At 49.5% G+C, this 22,069-nt stretch overlaps 1 protein-coding gene across 4 annotated transcripts; it reads left to right on the plus strand.

Moving 5' to 3' along the window:
- Window positions 1–1,685: 1,685 nt before the first annotated feature.
- Window positions 1,686–21,280, plus strand: GATA6 (GATA binding protein 6). Of its 4 annotated transcripts, none has more exons than XM_035564089.2 (7): window positions 1,686–1,899; window positions 3,084–3,982; window positions 6,953–7,119; window positions 9,951–10,076; window positions 11,590–11,677; window positions 11,778–11,884; window positions 19,670–21,280. In XM_035564089.2, exons 2-7 carry the CDS (start codon window positions 3,103–3,105, stop codon window positions 19,835–19,837), a joined length of 1,536 nt encoding a protein of 511 aa, XP_035419982.1. In that variant the 5' UTR covers window positions 1,686–1,899; window positions 3,084–3,102; the 3' UTR covers window positions 19,838–21,280. The 4 variants fall into 4 exon arrangements, with proteins under 4 accessions (XP_035419982.1, XP_035419980.1, XP_035419983.1 ...); XM_035564087.2 differs by having other exon boundaries at window positions 1,766–1,899; window positions 11,763–11,884; XM_035564090.2 differs by lacking the exon at window positions 1,686–1,899 and adding an exon at window positions 2,613–2,770.
- The last annotated feature ends 789 nt before the right edge of the window (window positions 21,281–22,069 follow it).

Below are 22,069 nucleotides of genomic sequence, written 5' to 3' on the forward strand. Positions count from 1 at the left end.
CTGGCTCGGCTCCCCTGGGTGCCTCCCGGCTCCGAGCATCCCCCTGCGGGGCTCCCCTCGGCCCCAAAATCCCCGCACCCCATTGCGCATCCCGCCCTGGTGCCACCGCCCCGCCGTTTGCCCCGGGCTGAAAAATGACGTCACGCGGGGATTTGGGAAGGCGGTGACGTCACGAAGAGGGAGCAGCCGAGGGCTGGACCCGGGGGCAGAGCTGAAACGAGAAGGAGCCAGGCTGGAGGGGAAAGGGGCGCGTGGGGGTGGTTTTCCACGCTGGTCCCAGTCCGGCTGGGCTTTCTAAATGGGAAAATTAAAGAATTGCAATTACTATTAATTAATAAAGCACAGTTATGGGGTGCGGCAGCAGCCCGGCTGGGACGAGGCGGTGTTTGCATCCTCACCCGCCGCTTCCCCAGCTCCTGGAGCGTATTTTTTATTATTTAGGTGAAAACACGGAAAAAAATAAATTAAGTGGCAAATTCCTGTCGCAGGGCGCTTCGAGACGACGCATGGTTTTCTATTGAAAATTACACCCGTGAAAATGCATCTAAAAGTCAAAAAATAAATAAAATAAAAAGTCCTTTCAATCTTCCTTTCGACCAGGCACGGCGACCCGAGGAACGCTGTTCCTTAGCCAGAAGTGAGCAGCCTTTAATCCCACAGTCCAACGGGGAGCCGGCTCCCCAGGAAGCCGCTCGTCCCCCTCCCCGCCCCCTGCCGCGACATCCCCGCAATCACGGCGCGCGATAAAGCCTCGCTGTCGCGACACGTCCCTCCCCCCCCCCCCCCCCCACCTCCAGGCGCCGGCGGAGCAGCTGGCTGCCCCGTGCGACATCCCCCAGCCGCTCTCGTCGCCTGCCCCGGTCACCTTTGCCTTGCGACCCCCCAGGAGAAGCGGGGCCCGGGTCCCGGGCTGGATGCGGCCCCGCCGAGCCCGGGCTGAGCTCTGCTGCCAGCCCTGGCCGCGGATGCGTCTTTGTGTGGGGACTGATGATGACAGATATGATGATGACAGCTGATAACCTCTGGCGAACCGAGTTATTTTAATTTCCAGTCACTTTCCTGCTAAGTGCCGTATCAGTTTGTACACAGCTGAGATAAGAGGATAGGGATGGGGGGGGGGGGGGGGGCGGTTAAAGGGAGAGGTTGGGGTGGGGGGAAGAAAAAGGGAAGAATGAGAAAGAAACAGCGGAAAAATGCCTACCGCCTGCTGCTGGCTTGGCCACATCCTACGGCCGGCTTTGGCTTCACCTGATGGCTGGGGTAGCTCAAGGAGGAGCCACGTTTTTTTCCTCTCGGATAGCTCTGATTATAAAAATCGGGAGATTTGGGGTCGTTCACCTGATCCCTTACAGCGGGAGCCAAGCGCACATCCTCCGGGGCACAAAAAATCCCTAAGAAAACGTGAATATTTCCCCTAAACAGGGGAGGGAGGTGGGGGGGGGGGGGGGAGGCATTCATTGTGGTTTAAAATAATAATCATCATTTATACGAGCCCCCTCCGCTCACCCCCGGGCAGGGGGCCGCTGCCCTCTTCCCATCGCTGCGGTGCCCCCCCCATGTCCCCGTGCCGTGTGTCCCCGTCCCCCTCCCCGTCCCCCCCCCTCCCCTCGACGGGGCGGCTTCCAGGGCGCCCGCCCCCGCCGTGGCCGCGCCGCGGGCCGGCTCGCCGGCGGGCCTGGCACCCCTGCGGAGCTCCGTGTTTGTTTTAGGGCCGGCCGAGCCCAATCAGGGCCGGCTGCCTGCACTTTTCCGGCAGGGCTGCGAGAGGCGCCTCCTCCTCTCTCCTTTTTATACATCGAGCCGCCCGCCGCCGCCGCCGGACTCGCCGCCGCCGCTCGCCCCCCTCGGCACCGGATTTACCTCCCGAGGAACCGGCCCCATGAGGGCCGCCGGCAGCAGGTTTGGCCCGGCCCTTCTCGCTTGTCCCCGACTTTCCCCGGCCCCATCTCGCCCCCCTCCCCCCCCCCCCCCCCCCATCCCACCCCGGGGCCGGCCGCCGAGGGGAGCCGAGCTGCGCCCGGCCGGGGGAGCCCCGGGGAACCCCGGTGGGCAAACATCCGATGCCGGTGGCTGCAGCCCTTATCTGGCCGGCCCTTATCTATCTGCCCGTTATCTCGCAGGGGGATAGAGAGAGGCGTCCCGTGCCTGTCTGCCGGGGGGGGGGTTGCGTGGGGCTGGGCGCGCTGCGCGGTTCGGGGGGCGGTTATCTCGGTGGGCTGAGGGAGGGGACCCCCACCGGAGGCTTTGCTCGCTGTCACCTCTCGGGGTCCCCTTTCCCTTTCTGCTCCTTCCCCTCGAAGCGCCGCGGGTGCCCGTGCGCCGACGGCCCCGGGATGCCAGCGGTGTCCGGCTGGCGACGGGACGGTGCCGACCCCAAAAGGACCTGCTGGGGATCGGGGCCGTCCCGCTGGCACCGGCTCCTGCCCTGTGCACAGCACCCTCAGCCCGGACCCCATCCCGGCCCCATCCCCGCCGCGCACACGTCGGGGCCCGGCCCCTGCGCATCCCCCGGCTCCCGAGTGCCTTCCCCTCCTCCTCCTCCTCCTCCTCCTCCTCCTCCTCCTCCTCCTCCTCCTCCTCCTCCTTTCCGTGACCTTGGGCTGGAAACGAGCAAAAGAGCGGGGGCTCCCGGCGGAGAAGCTCCCGTCTCCCTCCGGAGAAGCACCCTTCAAGGGATCGCCCTGCTAATTGTTTTCTCGGTGGAACCGAGTCAAATGACTCATTCATTGAGGCAGCGCTAACAACAACAAGGGCAGCGGCGGCGGCCAAGGCAGGGGACACGTCCCTCTGCCCCCCCCCCTTGTCCCCACTCCCTCCTCCCGAGCCCGGTGGGGACGGGGGGGCAGCGATGGGGCGATGTGAGCCATGGGGTGCCTGGAGGGTCCCCGCTGAGCCTCGTTGCGGGAGGGAGAGCGGCTGTCCCGCTCGCTAACTTTGTTGTTATTATTTCTCCCCCCTCCCTCCCTACTCTTTTGTGCCCTCCCTCCCCGCCCTGCCCTGCGGACCCCCCTCCCCTCCCCTCCCTCCCTCCCTCCCTCCCTCCCTCCTCCCCCTGCCCTCCTCCCTTCCCCATCCCCACCCAGCGGCTAGAAGGGGACCTGGATGGCCGTGGCTGAAGGCGGCTGGTGCGTGCTGAAGCGGGGCGCTGCGGACTCCGGCGCTTCCTCCTGCCCCTTCGCGGCCAGCGAGCCGGGCCCGTCTCCTCCTTCGCCTTCCTCCTCCTCCTCCTCCTCCTCCTCCTGCGGCGGCTCCCAGGGCGAGCGCAGCTCCTCCGAGACTCCCGACGGCGGCCCCCGGCCCGCCCCGCCGCTCGCCCCGTCGCTGCCCTCGGGGGTCCCGCAGCCCGCCGGCCCGCCCGGCTGGGAGGACGTCCTGCTCCTGGCGGATTTCGAGCGAGCCACCAAGCTGATCTGGGCCAGCCGCGGCGCCAAGCCCAGCGCCGCCGGCTCCGAGCAGCCCGAGGAGATGTACCAGACCTTGGCCATCTCGGCCGCGCAGGGCCCCGCGCCCTACGACGGATCCCCGGGCGGCTTCATGCACTCCTCGCCCGGCTCGCCCGTCTACGTGCCCACGACCCGCGTGGGCTCCATGCTGCCCACGCTGCCCTACCTGCAGGGCAGCGGGGCGGCTCAGCCCAGCCACCCGGGGGGCGGCCACGCCGTCTGGTCGCAGCCGGCGGCCGAGAGCCCCTCGTACGGAGCCGGCGGCGGCTCGCACCCCTCGGGCCGCTTCCCCTACTCGCCCAGCCCTCCGGTGGCCAACGGGGCTTCCAGGGAGCCCGGAGCCTACGGCAACAGCCTGGGCGCCCGGGACCAGTACAGCCCGCTGGCTCGGCCCCTCAACGGCTCCTACCCGGCGCCCTACACGTCCTACGTGGGGCCGCAGCTCACCCCCGCCTGGCCCACGGCGCCCTTCGAGAACTCCATGCTGCACTGCCTGCAGGGCCGGGCCGCCCCCATCCCCGTCCGGGCCCCCAGCGCAGGTAGGAGCCGGGACGGAGCGGGGGGACGGGGGGGGACGGCACGGGACGGGGCGGACGTGGGACGGGGCGGGCAAGGGGATGGGACGGGCAGGGCGACGGGACGAGACCCACGCGTGCCCGTGGCGGGACACGGGGGCGGCTTCTGCGCTGCTTTGGCTTTCTTTTTCCTTTTATTTTTCGGGGGTGTCCACCCAGCGAGTCGCCGGCCGTAAGGGTTTCCCCGGTTTGGTGCTTTTCTGCATGCCCCTAAATAGGGGAATCTGGTGAAGGATTGATTCGCTGCGGGTTTTTCTTTGCTGAAGCTCTCGGGGAAGCTGCCGGGCTCGCTCAGCCCATGTGCGATTATTTATTTAATCCGCCATCCACTCCGTTGCTTCGTTTAAAAAGGATTTAAAAATAATAATAATAATTAAAAAAAAATAAAAACAAATCGACCCCGCTCCACTGACAGGAACGAGAAACCCCGTTAAAATCTTGCTGGCTAAAACGCGGCACCGTCCCGAGGGAATTTTGCTTTCGCTTCAGAGGTGTTGTCACCTTTTTATTCCGAGGGAGGGAAACTCGCGGTGTCGGTGTTCTCAGCGTAGAGTGGCGGCCGAGCTGCAGCGTAGCGGCGGGCGGCAAGGTTAACGATTATTGCAGCCTCTTCAGCTTTAGAATATATTTAGGTAGCTCTTTAGAATATATTAAGGTAGCTCTCTAGCATATATTTAGGTAGCAAACACGTATGTAAATACAGAGACGTGAGGGGGTCCTATATAGGCATGTATAGTTGTGCATGTACACCCACACGCACGCACTGGAGCAGCGTTTACTTTAATCACAAGCTGCCCACCAGCGAGGCGCATTTACGCCCGCCGTGATTTTTCCCTTTCAGTGCAATGTCGCCGAAAATTCTCCGATCCCGTTTCCCCTTTCCCTCCCGGTGCCACGGGACGGGTTTGGGGCTCCTGAAGCCACCCGCTTGGTGCTCGCTGCAGTGGCAGGGGGACAGGGGAAGGGTCAGCTTCAGAGGTGGGAGAGGGAGGGCAGAGCCAACAGGAAAATCGAGTTTTTAACACAATTTCCCCAAATTCCAATGGAAAGCTAGGTGATGGGGGAAACTAAAAAAAAAGAAGTATATATTATTGTTATTTTTTTTCGGGAGAGAGGAGCCGGGGGATGCCCGCTGCCTCGCTTTTGTCAGAATAATAACAGCACTGATTATGTTTCCAGCAACAAGCCCCTGTGCCCTACCCCCTCGGCTGTGGGTTTTTTGGGTCCTGGGGGACGAAACCCCGCAGCGAAGCCAGCGGTCGGGGGCTGCAAGTCGCTGCTGCGGCCGGCAGATGCATTTTGATAGCGAGATATTTAGACGGCCTGATACGGCTTCTTTGACGTTGCTCGAAGGGTTGCTAAATATTTATCTATAACGAGCGCTTTATTTTGCTGCCCTCCGAGATAAATCTATTTCTCACGCGTTAAGGGGAAAATACTTTAAAAAAAAAAAAAAAAAAGAAGCCCGGGAAACATTGTCACGGCAGGGTTTCTTTCAGTAGGCACGAAGGTAATGCTATCAAGTAAATAGCAGAGACAAATAACTGTTTAACTTCCAGCGTCCTTGAGACCTTAAGCATTTTCCTGATTACAGTAGTCAGTGGCGCTTTTAGTGCAAAGATTAATAAATCTTGGTGATGTGCTGAGAGCCACAAGCTGACAGAGTAATTTGGACTGTGCTCTCTGGACCCTGCCGGTTTCTGATTCCCGTTTAACTTGCAATAATTTGCAAATGAAGGGACGAGAGAAATGTAAGGTGGTGGGCACGGGCCAAGAGCCGTTTCTCTGTAACAGCAAAGTGCCACCAGAGGCCCGTACCAAAAGCCGCTTGACATTTACGAGCTCCCTTTCGCTTTACAGCCCGCAAAGCTAATAAGAGAAGGAGAAAAGAATAACCAAACGCTGAATTCAGGCAGGTAGCGGAGGGGATGGAGGGAGCAAAACTCCGCGACGAAGCTGAGGTTAGAATCGTTGAATGGTTTGGGCTGGAAGGGACCTTAAACATCATGCACTCTCCATAAGAGGCTTTCCCAGCCTGACCGCCAAAGCTGCTGCAGAAATCACAGCGCTCCCTTCAAATTATTTCTGCTTAGCGCGGCGCATTACATGGGAAATTTGTATTTCTTTTTTTTTTAATTATTATTATTATTTTTTTTTCCACGAAATAGAGAGAGTTGAGACAGAACGAGAATATAAGGATTGGCAGAGGGGGAAGGTGTTTGCTTTTGCATGTGGGCTCTCCTTATTCTCTGCCGTGCATGTAGACCTTTTTTTTTCAGTGCTTAGTAGCTGTCCGAGCAGGATGGCAGAATACTCCAGATTTTTCCATTTCCTCCGTTTCCTAACAACGGAGTCGAATTTAACCAAATCAACCAAGTGAAGCTCTCTCTCCCCGTGGCTGCCTTAGCAGCTCAGGTCCCCAGCCGTTCCCTGAACCCGAAGTTTAAGCACTTCGCAAAGCGCTTCCGAGGAGAACCCCCTACCGCAAAACTCCTCGCCCGGCCTCGACCCGGAGCAAATATCCAGCAACCCACCCCCATTTCCAAAACCCTCTCTCCCTTTGCACACCGGCCCCCAGGTGCCAGCCGGTTTTGGCAAACCACTCGAGGGCCGGGAGCCGTCGGAGGGAGCCCCCCGGAGCCCCCCGGGCAGGGCTGCGGGCGCTGCGCTGCGCTCCCGGCCCCGTCGCCTCTTGGGGGGGCGGCAGCCTCCGGGCGCACCTCGGGGGGGGAAAAATAAAAAAGATGATTTTTTTTTTTTTTAAATCACCCGAGGGCTGCTGTCGCTGCTGGGAGTTGCTTTTCCGACGGCTCTGCAGCGCCCGGGGCTCGGCCGCGCTCCTCCGCGGGGCTCTGCGGGGCTCTGCGCAGGGGCTCTCCGGTGCCGCTGTCCAGGCCGTGTCCCACCGCCTGTCCCCTCTGCTCCTGTCCCCAGAGCTGCTGGAGGACCTGTCCGAGAGCCGCGAGTGCGTCAACTGCGGCTCCATCCAGACCCCGCTGTGGAGGAGAGACGGCACCGGCAACTACCTGTGCAACGCCTGCGGGCTCTACACCAAAATGAATGGCCTCAGCCGGCCCCTCATCAAGCCCCAGAAGAGAGTGGTGAGTGGGGAAGGAGCGGGGCAGCCCCACAGGCTGCCGTGGGGGGGCGAGGGCTGCAGCACTGGGGTCCCCCATTTAGCACAGACGGGCTGGGCAAGCACCCTTGTAGCCCCTATGCATGGGGACCCCCTGGCTGCAAAACCAAAGCGGGGCTCGTGGTTGGATTTGGGGGGCAATGCCATCGTGGTTAGGGTGAGAGCCACCCTCCAGGGCCACCTCTGGGCCCTGCGTGGGCAAAATCACCCCCTGCCCCCCACAATCCACACGCCAGGCACAGGGCGGCTGGGTTTTGGTTTTGTTTGGGGTTGGTGGACCCTGTCAGTGGGGAAGTATCACTGGTCTGGAAGGATTTGGTGCTGCTCACGTTGGAAGTTTCCAAAAGGGGGGAAAAAAAAAATCAAGGTTGGAAAGTGTTTGTTCAGAGGGCTAGGAATTTCTCCAGACCTGCTTTGTTTGCTGAGAGCTCGATCCTTGGGAATGTAAGCAAGTTTTGTATATAATTCAAAGAAAACCAATTGTTTAAACAATGATAATAGCCTTTGTTTTGTTTTACTCCTAAGAAATGAGCGACAATTTTTCTAAAAATACACTCCTAAAACTAGGGGGGGAAATAAATAGTACAAACCAGAACCCCCTGTTTATAACTCAGGCTGGCACTGAATAGGCAAGGAGAAAATTTAACAAGTGGGAACTGCACATTATGTTTAGCAAATCTGGGTGGAGGTCAGTGGAGAAAAAGAATACTCTCCTCTGTAATGGCTGTTACTGAGCGAGCCACAATAAATCACGCCGGTATAATCCGAGCTGATGTTTGGACCCTTGTGTATGGAGACAGCGTATCAAACCAATCAGCCCTTCAAGACCCTTTCAGTCACGCCAGCTGCTTGCTCTGCCCCTATTTTCGTAGCGTTAAAACACGTCCCGTTCTTTATTTCACAACCGTCTGAATTTAGTGCCCTTACGGGGGAAAACAAAAAGCAACGAGCGGAGCAGACAGTAAGGGCTCGCAGTCCCAGCCCAGGTCTGCTTAAACCTAAACATTTCATTTAATATTAAACCAGGAGTTGATTGCCGCTGGGTGCCAGGTTTTTTTGTATCTGGCCATCCCCTAAATCCCATCAGGGGAGGTGTTACCTCCTCGGCAGGGAGACAGGTCTGCAGCCCCTGAGCAGCGTTGGAGCTCGGCTCCAGCGCAGATTTGAGCCGGCCGATACCTGGCCCCAGCCTTTCTCTGTTCCTCCCCTTTTTGGAAGGGGGTGAGGGGTAAGAAGACCGAACCACAGTCAATCTGCGGCCTGATTTCAGCCCGACACCTCGTCTGAATAACTCTGAAATAGTTCTGTGCAACAGTCCGCACCAAGTCTACTGGCCATAGTTATAAATCAAATGTGACTGCGTGTTCAAGCCGTTGGAAATATGTAGGTGAGAAGGGAAAATGTTTTGAAAATGCTAAACATGTTTAGATTTCCCTGAAGTTTCTGATAAAATTCCTGTGGCAGAAAAGTCATTTTAGCTTCAAAACTAGCCCAGAACCTCACTTTTGTTTAGCTACGGGAATGAGCGAAAGGTATTGAAATAAAATATATGAAGATTTAGACCAGACTGCATACAAAAAAAAAAAAAATAAAAAAAAAAAAAAGGGAAAGATTTAACAGAGTGAAATGTCTGATGGTATTTCATTTGCAAAGAAAGAAAATGCAATGTTCTGTGTCAAGACCAATTTTTTTTACCCAGTCCATGTAAAACTTGTATTGAATCGAGGAGCACAATTTGGAGTGCAATTCGGACACTGTGCACATACATATTTAATAATGAGATCAAAAATCCCGTTTTCGTGAGAACTCGATTTTAAAGAAATATATACTTCAGCCGATATTACATTTGGCTGGTTTTCTCGTTGTGCAATTAATAATGAATTACTGATTCAAAGTTACAAAAATCATATTTAATCTTTAATCTTTAATCTTTAATCTCTTTCCCATCGAAATTCAAGAAACTTGGTTATTACTCTGGAATATTCTTCATTCTTAAAACATTTCCATCCGTTTCCCAAGTGGCAGGCAGCTCTGTGGTATCAAAGGTGACCGAGCTGTGTCTAACAGCCCAGCAGTAAATGATTCAAGAGGAAGGGCACAGTACCCTCAAGTCAGTAATTTCAGTTATGGGCGCTTTATAGGCAGAATAAGATTAATGCAATTGTCTAAAACTGACTTTTCCACGTAAACTTGTTCAGCTGCCAGACACAGAGCTAGTTGTGTTTTTTTTTTTTTTTGACAATGCGATACTTTGAAAAATAATAGATTTATGATGCAGTTGGAATTCTTTGCTTGTGATGAACGTAAAAGAGATCGCTTGTTACAGGAACTTTTATAACCCATTCACCTTCATTTCACATGTTTATGAGGACTGCCTTCACTTATGATATACAGCCTGCGGCCATAAAGCACTGGGTTATACGGTTATTTCTGATACGAGGTTGCTTCACCTTGGCTCCAAACTCCACGGAAGAGTGTCATAAATGGCTTGTTTGCAGTGTGAACCTTGCTGTCCCACACCAGTTTTTCTGAGGGCCGAGGGAAAGCTCTCTTCTGTAAAACATGTTCCCGAGGCGCGTTGTTTTTTCCATGAGGATAAAATGTGTGATGATAAGGAAGTCTCTTCATGGAGATGACGCTCTTTGACGCGCTCTCCCCCTCTGAAAGCCCTCCTCGACCCCTCTCCCTTGTCCAAGCCCAAGTTTTAAAGCCTAGTTCCTGTAAACTGCAAAGAGACAAACCACCCTCTCCCGCCTGCTTGTTTACGCTTGTGTTTTTACCTCTGCTTGCCTGCAGCCCTCCTCAAGGCGGCTCGGCCTGTCCTGCGCCAACTGCCACACCACCACCACCACCCTGTGGCGCAGGAACGCCGAGGGTGAGCCCGTCTGCAATGCCTGTGGCCTCTACATGAAGCTTCACGGGGTAAGAAAGTCCCCTCCAGGTTGGCTTGGGTGCTCTCTCCCCAAGACTTGGGTGTTCGGTCCCCAAGGCTCTCAGTGCCCTGTCCCCAAGGCTCTCGGTGCTCTGTCGCCAAAGCTCTGGTGGCTTTGGGTGTTGTGTGTGGGTGGCATCGGGTTTCCTGAAGGTTGGGGCAAAGTTTCTGGTGAAACTTTTCATGGTCTTGTCTTGTGGTTTCGAACTGTAGAGTTAAAAAATGATAAAGGTGTATAAAATCAAAAAAAACACAGAAAAATTCTAGTCGTTGAAAAATGGTTGTCCCGTTTTAGTGAGCTATGGTTTTGTCAGTGCCTGAAAGGGTTTGTAATTGCAAATTTGTACAGATTTGTACAAAGAAACTGCCTCTGGTTATGTGGCAGAGCTCCTTTTGCCACCGTGATTTCAATCAGCTCTTCAATGGAAAAAAAACTAGACTTGTAGTACAACAGTTTTTCATAGTGTGGACAGACATAGCCACGACAGCAAAATTTTAAATGTAATTCCAGCCATTCCTGCAAAACTTTAAATGTGATTCCAGCCTTTGACACGCAATAATGCAGGAGGAAAATAACTTGAATGTAATGGAATAAGTTTGGGGTGAGACTTGGAACCTGTTGTGCCCCAGTAGGTTAGGTTATAGCCACGCACAAGTGTCTGAGGAACGAGGGCATTAGGACTGGTTGGTACTTGGTCTAGAAAAAGTAAATTATTTCACTGGTTTAAACATCACAATGATAGTAAGCACATGGCTGAATTGTATTTCTCCAAACCGGTGTTATCACAAAGTTAAAATACATTTTAAGCCAATGTTTTCTGTATAACGATTATGGTTGTAATAACAGAGAACACAAGGCTGATTTTTGAACACATTTTCTCTACAAACAGAAATTTGGATACAAAAAGCTGTATTGTATGCAGAACTGCTTATAGGAATGGATGCTATGCTGACTACGGCACGAAGCTTCTGTCCTAACACACTCACTGGGGACAATCCAGTTTGCATAGCTGGTCCACAGGAAGAGGAGAATTTTCTCCTCCATTCACATTCTTGCTTTCCAAAACAAACCACTAAAGATAATCTGGAAACTGGCTGGAAAAAGGAATTGGGGATCAGATACACCCAGTCCAATTTAATTTCATATGACCTATGGCCAAATTATGCCTTTTTTTCTTAGAAATTGTGCTGTTAATTTGTGGACTGACTGAGGTGTTGGAAAAACTACATCAAGAAAAGCATTTCCCTTTTTTTTTTTTTAATTTTTTAATTCTGACAAAACTCCTCTTGAAACAACTCATTGCTTTGCCCAAATAAAATACAAATGTTTTTGGAATTGCTACGGTGAAACAGGAAAAATGACTTGCTATACGTGACTTCATTTCACGTGTATTTCACGTGTATTCTCAACATCATTATTTGCTTGTATGTTCTAGTTTTGGCTTTTGGTGATTAGAGCACATGTACAACTCTATGATTGGTGTGGAAATTTAATTTTTTCAGGTTCCTCGACCCCTTGCTATGAAAAAAGAAGGAATTCAAACCAGGAAGCGAAAACCTAAGAACATAAATAAGTCAAAGGCATGCTCTGGTAAATATGAAAAGATAAGGTAGTTGAGCTGCAAGAGTTTGTTTTTTTCTCCCCCACACTGGAAAATTCTTGTTTTTAATGCCAGATCCCGATCTTTCAGGTAACAGTACTACTGCAGTTCCTATGACTCCAACATCCACGTCTTCTACAAACTCAGACGACTGTAGCAAAAACGCTTCCCCAAGCACACAACCGTCAGCTTCAGGGGTAAGTACTGACACAGCATCCGTGTTTGTAAGCAGACTGATCACTGTGCAGTGTTATCACAGCTTTTATCTTATCTAGCAGAACAATAATCTAAACAAACTTTCCAGTTTTGTTAGCTGATACTGGAACAAGATTTTCGGAGGATATCACATATAGCTGTAAACAGAGTGAGGAGCTGAAGTACTTTACAAACCCCTTAATTAAGACCTATATAATTTTTATGATTAAGTTAAGACATTTTGTTTTGAAGTGTTTAGTTTCTTCTCTTTCAAAGGTTTTCCTTGGGAGAAAAAAAAAATCATGACCAATTGATTCTTTCAAGAAACAATTGCGCACGTGCCCTTTTTTTTTTTTTTTTTTTTTCTGAAATGGTCTGATAAGGGTTTATCCTGCTGCCTGGAGGGAAGCATAATGGCTTTCTTTCTGAACTGAGACATGTGCTTACACCCGGCTCCAGACCTCGCTGAAACCAGGCAGGGGACCCGTTCTGATTGAGGTGCATGGGGATCAGCCCTCTGCTGGCAGGGGGCTCCTCCAGGGATGGGCGCTCAGCATCCCACGGCCCCGAGCTCCCGAGTTTGTGATCCTGATTTCACATCATACGCTCAAACCACCTCACACTGCCTTTCTTCACTCAGTTAGAACATGTGATAACAAATACTACTGTTAAAGTTGCATAGCTTTATATAGATTAATTCCTAACCATTTGGCTATACATACCCATATCCACACTCACTCCTTTGGCCTTCTGAATCTTTCAATCTGCCACATAATTTCTTTGAAAAGCTTTCCTAACGTGGCCTTCTCTACTCCTTTATTAATAAAATAAAAAGACATTGTTTATAATGACTATTTTTCAATATGTCTCAGCATTCCCACATCCAAATTCCTTTCAATAGTTTAATTCATGACATACTAAGTTTCATTGTAGAAAGGGAAAAAAAAATGTTTTTAGCAAATGTGATTGTTTGTGTGGTGGTAAGGCCACCCAGTTTCAGAGGCACTGGGCTTTTGGTTCTGATGCTGCCAGGCAAGGATATCATTAACAGGGCTCCTCTTTGACATGAGAAAACCTTGTCAGTCCAATAAAATAAATGGGTCACACCAGAAATAAAAAGAAACATTAACCAAAATGTGAGCTGTTCAGGGTCCCCCCAGCGAGGCCTTATATGTTGCTTTAGGTTCTCATCCTAGTATTATCAGAGGGTAAAAAATCAGAAAAACTTTCCCTGCCCTTCCCTTTGGTTTCCTACTGATCTGAGAAATGTCGTGCAATTTATACAGTGGACAGAATTGTAACCAAAATCCACCCCGACCCCCAGAGGTGCAGTTGTGTGCTGCTCTGGAAAGAGAGACCTTAGAGGTGAAATCCCGTTTTCCCCGCACCGTTGCTTTTCTGGCTTGCTGACTTCCACCTTCCTTTCTGCAGCCCTTCTCCCTATAAGTGAAATTAGCAATCTTTGTGTTATAATTTTAGTGGCACAGTTTGTGATATAATTTTGGCAGAGGGAGTTGCGTGAGTACAAGACAGGTGTTGGTGGTTCCCAGGACAAAGGGCTAGTTTGGTGCTGCTAGCAAATAAGAATAATGCACAGAAACCCTGAGGCTGCTCTTAATTACATAAAGGCATCCCCCAGTGCCAGGACATCCTTGATTTTTCCAAAGATGATCAGCCTAGGAGAGGACATTCGCAGCCTTTTCTCCACTGTGACTCCATCACATCTGCCCTGCATGTACAAAGCGCTTGCAAAGTACCTCTCGTGTGTAAAAATTTCTGGAAAAGGATGTGATGGAGACAGGCTGTGTCTCCTGGTTGTGCCCAAGCATCAGCAGGGATGATGCTCAAGCATCAACAGGGGAGACTGGAGGCTGAAAGCAGGGAGGTGGCAGATGAGGCTTGCTCTGCATCATTTGGGAAGCGGTCACCAGCTGCGAGGGGAGCAGAACCTTTGCCAGCGGGCTGCAATGTTGTGGGAAGGCTGAGGGCTCATAAGGCCCCTTGAAGTTGTCGGGAAGGAAGGGAATTCAGCATTTTAGAGCCCGACAGCTTTTAATCTGATCACATACTGAAGCACAGATACTACACTGGGCTTCTATTTTCCTTGATTATTTTTTTTTCTTTGCCATTAGAGTTGACATACTGATATCCCGAAGGTTTGTATTTAATCTTAGCCCAGGCAATGGCTTTGCACAAGGAGTATAATTTTCTCCAGGCCATGTCAGGAGGTAAAAACCCCTGGATAGATGAATCCAGACTCTCTAATCTTTAGTCACTTTAAAAAGAAGGGTGACGTTGCTGAAACACAGGCACCTGTTTGGAGGACATACCTGGCCCATTCCCCACACGTTACACAACTGGCATGGCAACTTGTTGTTGTCTCACTCTGTTTTTGCTTCTCTGGCTCTTCTGTAAGGAGGGGAAAGATGCCAACTTGACATTAGGCAGAAAAATATGATGACGTTTTAGAAACTGTTGTCTGAAATTCACAGCCATGTTGTTGCTAAATGAAACAGAGAAAATGAATTCCTCTACTGGTACAAAAGTAATTTATTATGCCCGTTGTGGGAGGCTGCCAAAAGAGCTTCTAGTTATGTAGAAATCTAATGGAAATGAAATTCAGCAGAATTCATTTGTGTCAGTAATACTCACTTTTTGCCCTACCTTTCTTTATCTCTTTCAAAGTAAAATAAAGAGGGGAGGGCAGAAAAAGAGAAGGGCAGCAATTACTCACCAAAATGTCTTTGAGACTATCCATTTCATGAAGGGAATTTTATACGATGCCAATTTTGAGACAAATTAGTGAGAACCTTAAATGTTGATTTTATGCTCTAGCTGAAGTTTAAACATTTAAAAGATATGATTAATGAATTGCTATGGGTGCAAAGTTGATTTCAAACATCCCAAAATGTAGAAGTGTTTGGATCGTGCATGTTTCGTTGTCCCATTGTAAAGGGGCTATTTGCCAAATTCACATCTGGATCTAGGGTTTAGGCCCATTTCAGTTTTCCTAAGCAGTATAAGTACTGGGTGTCCTGTGTTACTAATATGGAAAAGGTCCAGCTACATGATATATGAAGTTGCCTTACATCCCCATAAAAAGAAGATTTGAAAGTTTCAGGCAGCCTGCATCTGCATCTATACCTGCTCTCCCTTTGATGCTGCTGAAACTGTACAGAGAAAAACTACGTGGAATAATTTGCTAAACGAAGGGCATAGTCTTTAGTGCACACCCATACATTTCCATGCAGGGGCTCCAGCTGGTGTGATTACCAGAAGGGTTTGTTCCCTTATTAGGATAAAAGGCAGAATGAAAACTGCTGTAAAATCTGCTTTTCATGGCAGGGCATGGAGACTCTTTGAGCCAGAGCTGATGTCAGTAAAGGCTCAGCAGCACTGGAGCAGCTCCTCTTTCAGAGGACTCTACTGCACCCTTTGCCTCTGATTTGGAGCTGTCTCAAAAGGACCATAACCACACACCACAGAAAAACTGTAGAATAAGTTAGGACAGTGGTCTTACAGGTAAAACATGTGTTTACTTCCTTTGGAGGCTGATCTTTAGAAGTGGTTCAGGACTGGCTCTTCAGTGTTGTAGTATGGAAAGGGGGAGAGCTGAAGGAAACAGCCTTAGCAGGTGAGGAGCTAGGGGAAACGTACAGTTCTAGCTGTCCCCCAGATGACTAACAATCTGGGCTGAATTCACGGAATAGCTTCTTGTGCGTTTGCTTTATTTCGTTTTCAGAAGAGGAATCAAGAGGTTGTTAGAGACATTTGCTCCCTTCTAGGCAGAAGATCGGTAGGACTGAAGGAGGCGATGGGGGAACCAGCCTGAGTATAGTATCTCCCAGAGTGTGGATGAACCCGTAGACTCAACCTCTTAAAAAAAAAATTCCTAACCACCTGGCTATTGGAAAGCTGAATGTCCAAGGGTCCTTCAGACTATCTGATGATAAGATTTCAGTTGGGATATAATAATTCAGTAGCTGCCGGGACAAAGTTTCCACGAGAAAGCCTCACTAGCAAGGTTGTTAGGACTTTCACCTGGAAAATGGGAACACAGTGCCTCAGTCCTGGTATGACTAAATATTTATCTAAACCAGGTGGAATAAGATCAACAAGAGGCATGAGGAACATGGCAACCTCAAATATCAAATAGTCTGGTAGTCAGGGCATTATGCTGGGAGATGTGATACGCCAGTTTAAATCTCCTCTGACCGGGAACGGAAATGGATCTAGGTCTCCTACCGCTTCTGCATTATTCCTCACTCCTGGACAAAGTAGGATGCTGCTTTCCTCTCCCCAGTCAGTTTCATAAATTCAGTCATTCATTTTCTTAGCTGTGTGTACATGTATTCAAAAGAAAGCATTTTTAAATTTAATTTATTTTTTTAATCAAATGGAAAAAGGCAATCCAGCTTTTTTGTTTCAGCAGGGAAAACCAAGGAAAAGGAGTATTTTTGGTACTACCCAGACCTTATGTATGCATATAGACACATACATTTTGCTTTGTTTAGTTTTATTGCCAAAACAATAAAGCCAATTACTCACACAGCCCTCGACAGCAGTGGGGTCATCAGCTTTCCCAAGCCATGCTGGAAGTTGCCTCCCTTAGGAAATTAATGAAGTATTAACCACAGATTTATGTTGCTATAATACAAAGGAGAGATTAGAAGATATGTAAACTTACACATCTGCAATATAAACAAAAGGATCAATTGGACCAGCAAGAAATTACAGCTTTCTGTAGTCAGGGGGTCACTAAATCAAGAAAAAAATGTGGATTTGCAGTACTGAGACCTGTTCTTCAGAAACCAGGGAGTGACGACATTTGGAGAAAGCACTCTTAGTGGGGATGGCAGTTACCAAGGGGAGCCTGAGACTGGAAAATTAAGGCCTTCACTGCTGTTTGCCAAAATACATTATATGTGAAAGATGTTTTTGCAAGTGTGTCTCAGCTGACCACAATTATCGTCTAAGTGTAGCAAAGCTAAACTAGGCTAATAGAAGAGGAAGGGAGCAGTTTATCAACTGAGGCTCAGTTTACTACAGATGTGGTACAGTCCAAAATGCGTGGAGCATTTTGAACCTTCGAAGCAGATGGAGCAAAGGTCTAACTGATGGTGCAAAGGTCCAGACCAAGGCCCTTAGCCACCCCCTCCAGACACCAGCACAACTTCTTGACCGGAGCTTTTGCCTCTCGGCACGGAGGCCTAGGGGGAGGCCAGGGTGGGCACTCCTCCCCTCTCCCTGGTCTCCATGCAGGAAGAAGTGGGTGGAATAAAGCAGGAGGCCTTCAGATGGAGATGTTCCCTCTGTGCTGGGCCAAGCGGCCCATTTCTGGTCTGGGCCTGCAGGAGTGGGGAGGAAGTAAGTGTCTAAATCCCTCTGCGGCTTCATCTGAGGTCTCCCCATGAGCGTCGTGGGCACGTCCTCCACAGCAAGGCCATCTCTGAACCAGACAGCTTGCCTGGGGGGCAGACCCATGTCCAGCTCTGGCTGCTTTGAGTAGAAAAAAGGTGGGATCCTTAAACCACCTTTGCAGATAACAGGTTCAAACCTCTTCTGTTTGTTTGGGAGGCAAGCTCTTCCCAAAGGATTTCATTCTTTTTTTTTTCTTTCCTCAGGAAGATGAGCTCCAGTTGATTATCTGTCTTGTTATCAGATATCAGCAATAACAATAAATCCATTACTGTTTTATTGATAGAGCCAGCCGTTGTGAATTAGAATAGCCCCTTGACTTCAGCATTGTTCAGCTTATTTATTCCAGCTGACATGTCCTCTAATAGCCAACTGTAACTTCTGCTGCCTTTCCCCCGTCAAAGCCAGAGCAGTAACAGCAGAGGCAGGCAGGCTTGGGTCGCCTAACTCAGTGATTCATCCACCTCCTTCCCATGAGTTTGTTTTCCATGTCTCACTTTGGGAGCTGCCCGAGCTGACTGGATTTGTCATGACGTTACTGGGGTGGGGTTTCCAGGCCCAGCAGTCCTGCCCAGGTCCTGCCTGCGCTGGCTCGATGGAGCCAGGATCCGGCCTCGTTTGGGCAGGGATGGGCGGCCTTCAAACAGGACATGCCTCCACGTCCTCCCTTCTGGGGTGCCGGAGGGAGGGGTGGCTGATAACCAGGCATGGAAACGGCACAGCACTGAGCCTCACCTTTGTGGGGCTGAATCAGGAAAAGGGCGAACTACACTTTCCGAGCCCGGAAAAAAAAAAAGGCAGAGATAAGATATTTGCCTACCGGAACAGCAGCGGCAAATATGGGCAACTGGGAACCTTTCAGAGCAGCTCCCAGCGTTTTCAGCTCAAGTTAAGCAAACACCGTTTGACTGTAATTGAAACCCTTCTTTTAGTGTGGGGAGAATCAATCTGTTAAAAATCAGGCCTTGTGTGCCAAAAGGAGTCCACCTGATGTATCAGAATTTGTAAAAAGCATTGTTAAAAATCTAGGTTGATATGAGACCCAGAAATGGACCCAAAATTTTGCATGAATTCTGCCTTACATAATTATTTGTGGAGTCATAGAAAAAGAGCCTACAGAGATCAGTTGTTACTGAACAGCAGTTGTGTATCTGGTAGAGGGATAACATAAAACATATTTTTTTCAGATTATAGCCATTTTGGCTGTCTTTGGGGGAAGCGGTGTTGTTTTTTTTTTCACTGTCTGCATTTTTGGGTAGCAGCTGAGAAAATGGGGTCCTGGTTGATGACTGGGTGCAAGAATAGCAGTCATCAGCCATTTTAATAAAAGGTAAAGAAAATATTTGCCTCCAGGTTGTTTCAGACAGAAGTGACCACTGGCAAGGAGTATCTCCTTCAGAAGGTCAGGTTTCAGCTGGGTTAAGCATGGCAAAAAAACTCCACAAAGTGCCGCTTGGAAATTGCCTTTGGATAAGCGAAGCCCCGCTTTTCCTATGTACGAACTGCTAGCTTGGCATGACTCCAGGACAGCCAAGAGCTCTACTCTAGTAAAATGATTAAATATGTATACTTTTCACTTAAACAGCAGGCAGGAAGCTTCTGCAGTCACAGTTTAGGATAGTCTTTTTTTCTTCTTCTTCTTTTTAAGGAATCTTGTCCGAAGACTATCCATTAACAAGTAAATTAAGGTTTTAAAGTTGACATATCCAAGAGTTAATTTTGCATGAAGTCAGCTCTTAAACATTTCCTTTATCAGGTGAAAATGTTGCCCCTTCTCTGTCTGGCACTGCAAATTTTTCCTCTTTAGTGGATCTGCTCAGCCTCATGGAAAAAATGATTGTTTCTTTGTCTTTGCAACTCCCCGTTTCTCTGTTAAAATAAATGGGCTGATTACAGTGCTGGTCAGAGTTTCAGCTTCATGCCTACCAGGGCTTCTCTGTGCTTTGTCTCAGGAGTGTAGGTGGTGGCTTGTGGTACAGAGCAAACATGCTCCTCATTCAGAGGCGTAGTTCTTCTCCTCTTGAGATAAAAGGGGCTTCTCCCACCAGCAGAGCAAAAATATAGGTGCCACCCCACCTGGGGTTTGGAGAGAGGCAGTGGGAGGTTGCCCAGAGAGGCTGTGGTGTCTCCTCCTTGGAGATCTTTGAAAGTCACCTGGATGTGGTCCTGGGCACCCTGCTCTGGGTGGCCCTGCTGGATCAGGGGTTGGAGCAGGTGATCTCCGGAGGTCCCTACCAACCTCAGCCATACTGTTATTCTGTGTGATCCCAAGAGTGGGGCACAAACCTGGCTTTTGACAAACACCCAGGAAAGCAGTGCGTGCAAAGCTCATCTGCTCAGCAAAATCTCCGTTTTTTTTCCCTCTGCAGGCGAGCTCGTCAGTGATGTCTGGCCCAGGAGAGAGCACCAGTCCTGAAAGCAGCAACCTTAAGTATTCAGGTCAAGACGGGCTGTACACAGGAGTCAGCCTGACCTCCACAGCCGAGGTGACAGCGTCCGTGAGACAGGATCCCTGGTGTGCTCTGGCTCTGGCGTGACCCGGTGCCAGCCAAGCTGGATCCTGGAGCTGTGTGGCAGCCCCCAGACATCCGCGCGGGGTTTCTTTTTCTCTGGAGCGGCAGTGGCAGCAGCGAGAGTGCTGGCAAGGGACGCTCCTCTGAATTTGTTTCCGTGCCTTGGTGGCAGAGGCGGCTTCCAGCCCTCCCAAAGAGGCTCTGCTGAAGCATCCTGTTCCTCATCTATGCAAGAAAACTATAGGGAAAGCAAATGCCCACCGGGGGATAGCTAATGCAGCCTTACACACCTAAAAAAAAAGAAAAAAAGAAAATGGGAAAAAAAAAGAAACTTAGAACTATCGATAGATTCCAGAATTACATCCTCAACTCACACAGCAGTGCTGCCTTTCTGATTGTATATTTGTTTTCACTCTCTTATCACCTTCTCCCCCAAGAACTGATGGATGCCATCAGCATTGGGGAGGGAGTAGCAGAGGCTTGAGTCATTAGACATAGCCAGATACTTTCTGAAGAGCGCTGGAAGCATGTACGTACTGCTTGAGTCAGCACAGGCGCCCTGAACTGGACATTTGACGTCTTCATCTGTCCTGCACCCTCCAACGCCAGCGCCCGCGTTGCTCTGCTCCTCTGTGCCAGAGCCCAGCTACACCCGGGGAGGAAATCACAGTCTTTGGTACAAGCCTCACGGGGTTAAGGAGATTTTGTTGTTGTTTTAAGATATTTACTCACTTTGCAAGACTGCATTATAACTTTTGAAGTACACTGTGACTGAGGTTTATGAAAGTTCATATTTTGCGACTGAACTGTATAGAGTCAGTCAAAATTTGTAAACAGGGTAGCAATCAGATATTTTTCTTCCATATATACAATAATTTTTTAAAGAAGTGCAATTTGCGTTGCAGCAATCAGTGTTAAATCATTTGCATAAGATTTAACAACGGTTTTTATACGAATGAATGAATGTAAACATTTTAACTTAATGGTACGTAAATAATTTAAAAGAAAAACTTAACTAGGCATCCTTAGGCTTTTTAGTGCAACAAAAAAACATCCACTTTCTGTATTTCCAGTTGTTAAAGCAAGAGTTTCAAAGAACAAGCCTTCTCTCAGGAAAATTGCCGTAGTCATTTGCTCATAAGTTTTGTACAAAAAAAGCAAATGCATCCCCAGGTTGTTGTTTTTTTGTTTGTTTATTTTTTGTTTTTCTTTTTTTTTTTCTTTTTTTTCTTTTTTTTGCCATTGAATAAGTATGTGCTGGAAAGAAACAAATTGCAATGAAAATTTACTACCTAACTGATACATATGTATATACTCCATGAGATATTTAGGCATCTTCAAAATTTAGGATGCAATCTGTATAGTGTGGCTAACGCATAGTTAGGTTGGTTTCCATTGTTTTTCAAATGGGATGTCATTTGGAAAGTTGTTTCATCAGAGCTTTACAAATAAAAGGGTATCATTTGTGTTTTTTTTTTTTTTTTCTGTACACTGTGCCTTCTCCTTTGTCTCAGCCACAGTTGTTGAGCTGTATTAAAAGCTATGGAGATGTACCTGATAGAGGCAGCATGCCTGATGGCTGCAGTGATGTTCCCACATTGAAGTATCTGCTCTGTCTGGCTAAGTCTGTGTGGTGTGTGGCATTCCTATAGCTCCCCTCTCTATGCCTTATAGTGGTATGTAAAACTAGGGTCCTGCATCTACTCACACAAGTGCACATGAGATGTTTTTTCTGATGGTAGCCTAGGGAACTGGTTCCGAACCTTGTGAGGACTGCCATGGTTTTGCTTGGCCTTCACACCATAGCTAACGGGTCAAAGTCAGGTTTCCTGTGTATGCAAAAATCTGCAAATGGTGTGGCAGAGCCCTGGCGTGTCCTCTGTCACCCTCTGGAGGTGAAGTCTGAAGGGCAGCAAAAACCGAAGGTGCTGAAAAAAGGATGACCACCAAGAGCTACTGAGGGGAGCAGAAAACCTCTGCCTGGCTTTGAGGGCCAATCCTCTGCATTGCTTCGCATATGTGAGCAAGACTTGATGCTGTGTGTGTTTTCCAGCTATGTCAGCAGCACTGCCATACTGGGATGCCCAACCATCATGCCCAGTGGTACCATCACCGCATGGAATGGCTGTGACGTGAGTCTTCACCTCCCCGAGCCAGATTTTCCTTTGGGGTGAAGTGGGATAGCTCCTCTGCTTGTGGAGAAGCTATGCTGATGTGCACCCGCTGAAATTCTGGCCTGTAAGACCCAGAGGGCTG

The sequence above is a fragment of the Cygnus atratus genome, chromosome 2, assembly GCF_013377495.2.
Source record: "Cygnus atratus isolate AKBS03 ecotype Queensland, Australia chromosome 2, CAtr_DNAZoo_HiC_assembly, whole genome shotgun sequence".
Taxonomy (NCBI): Eukaryota; Metazoa; Chordata; class Aves; order Anseriformes; family Anatidae; genus Cygnus; species Cygnus atratus.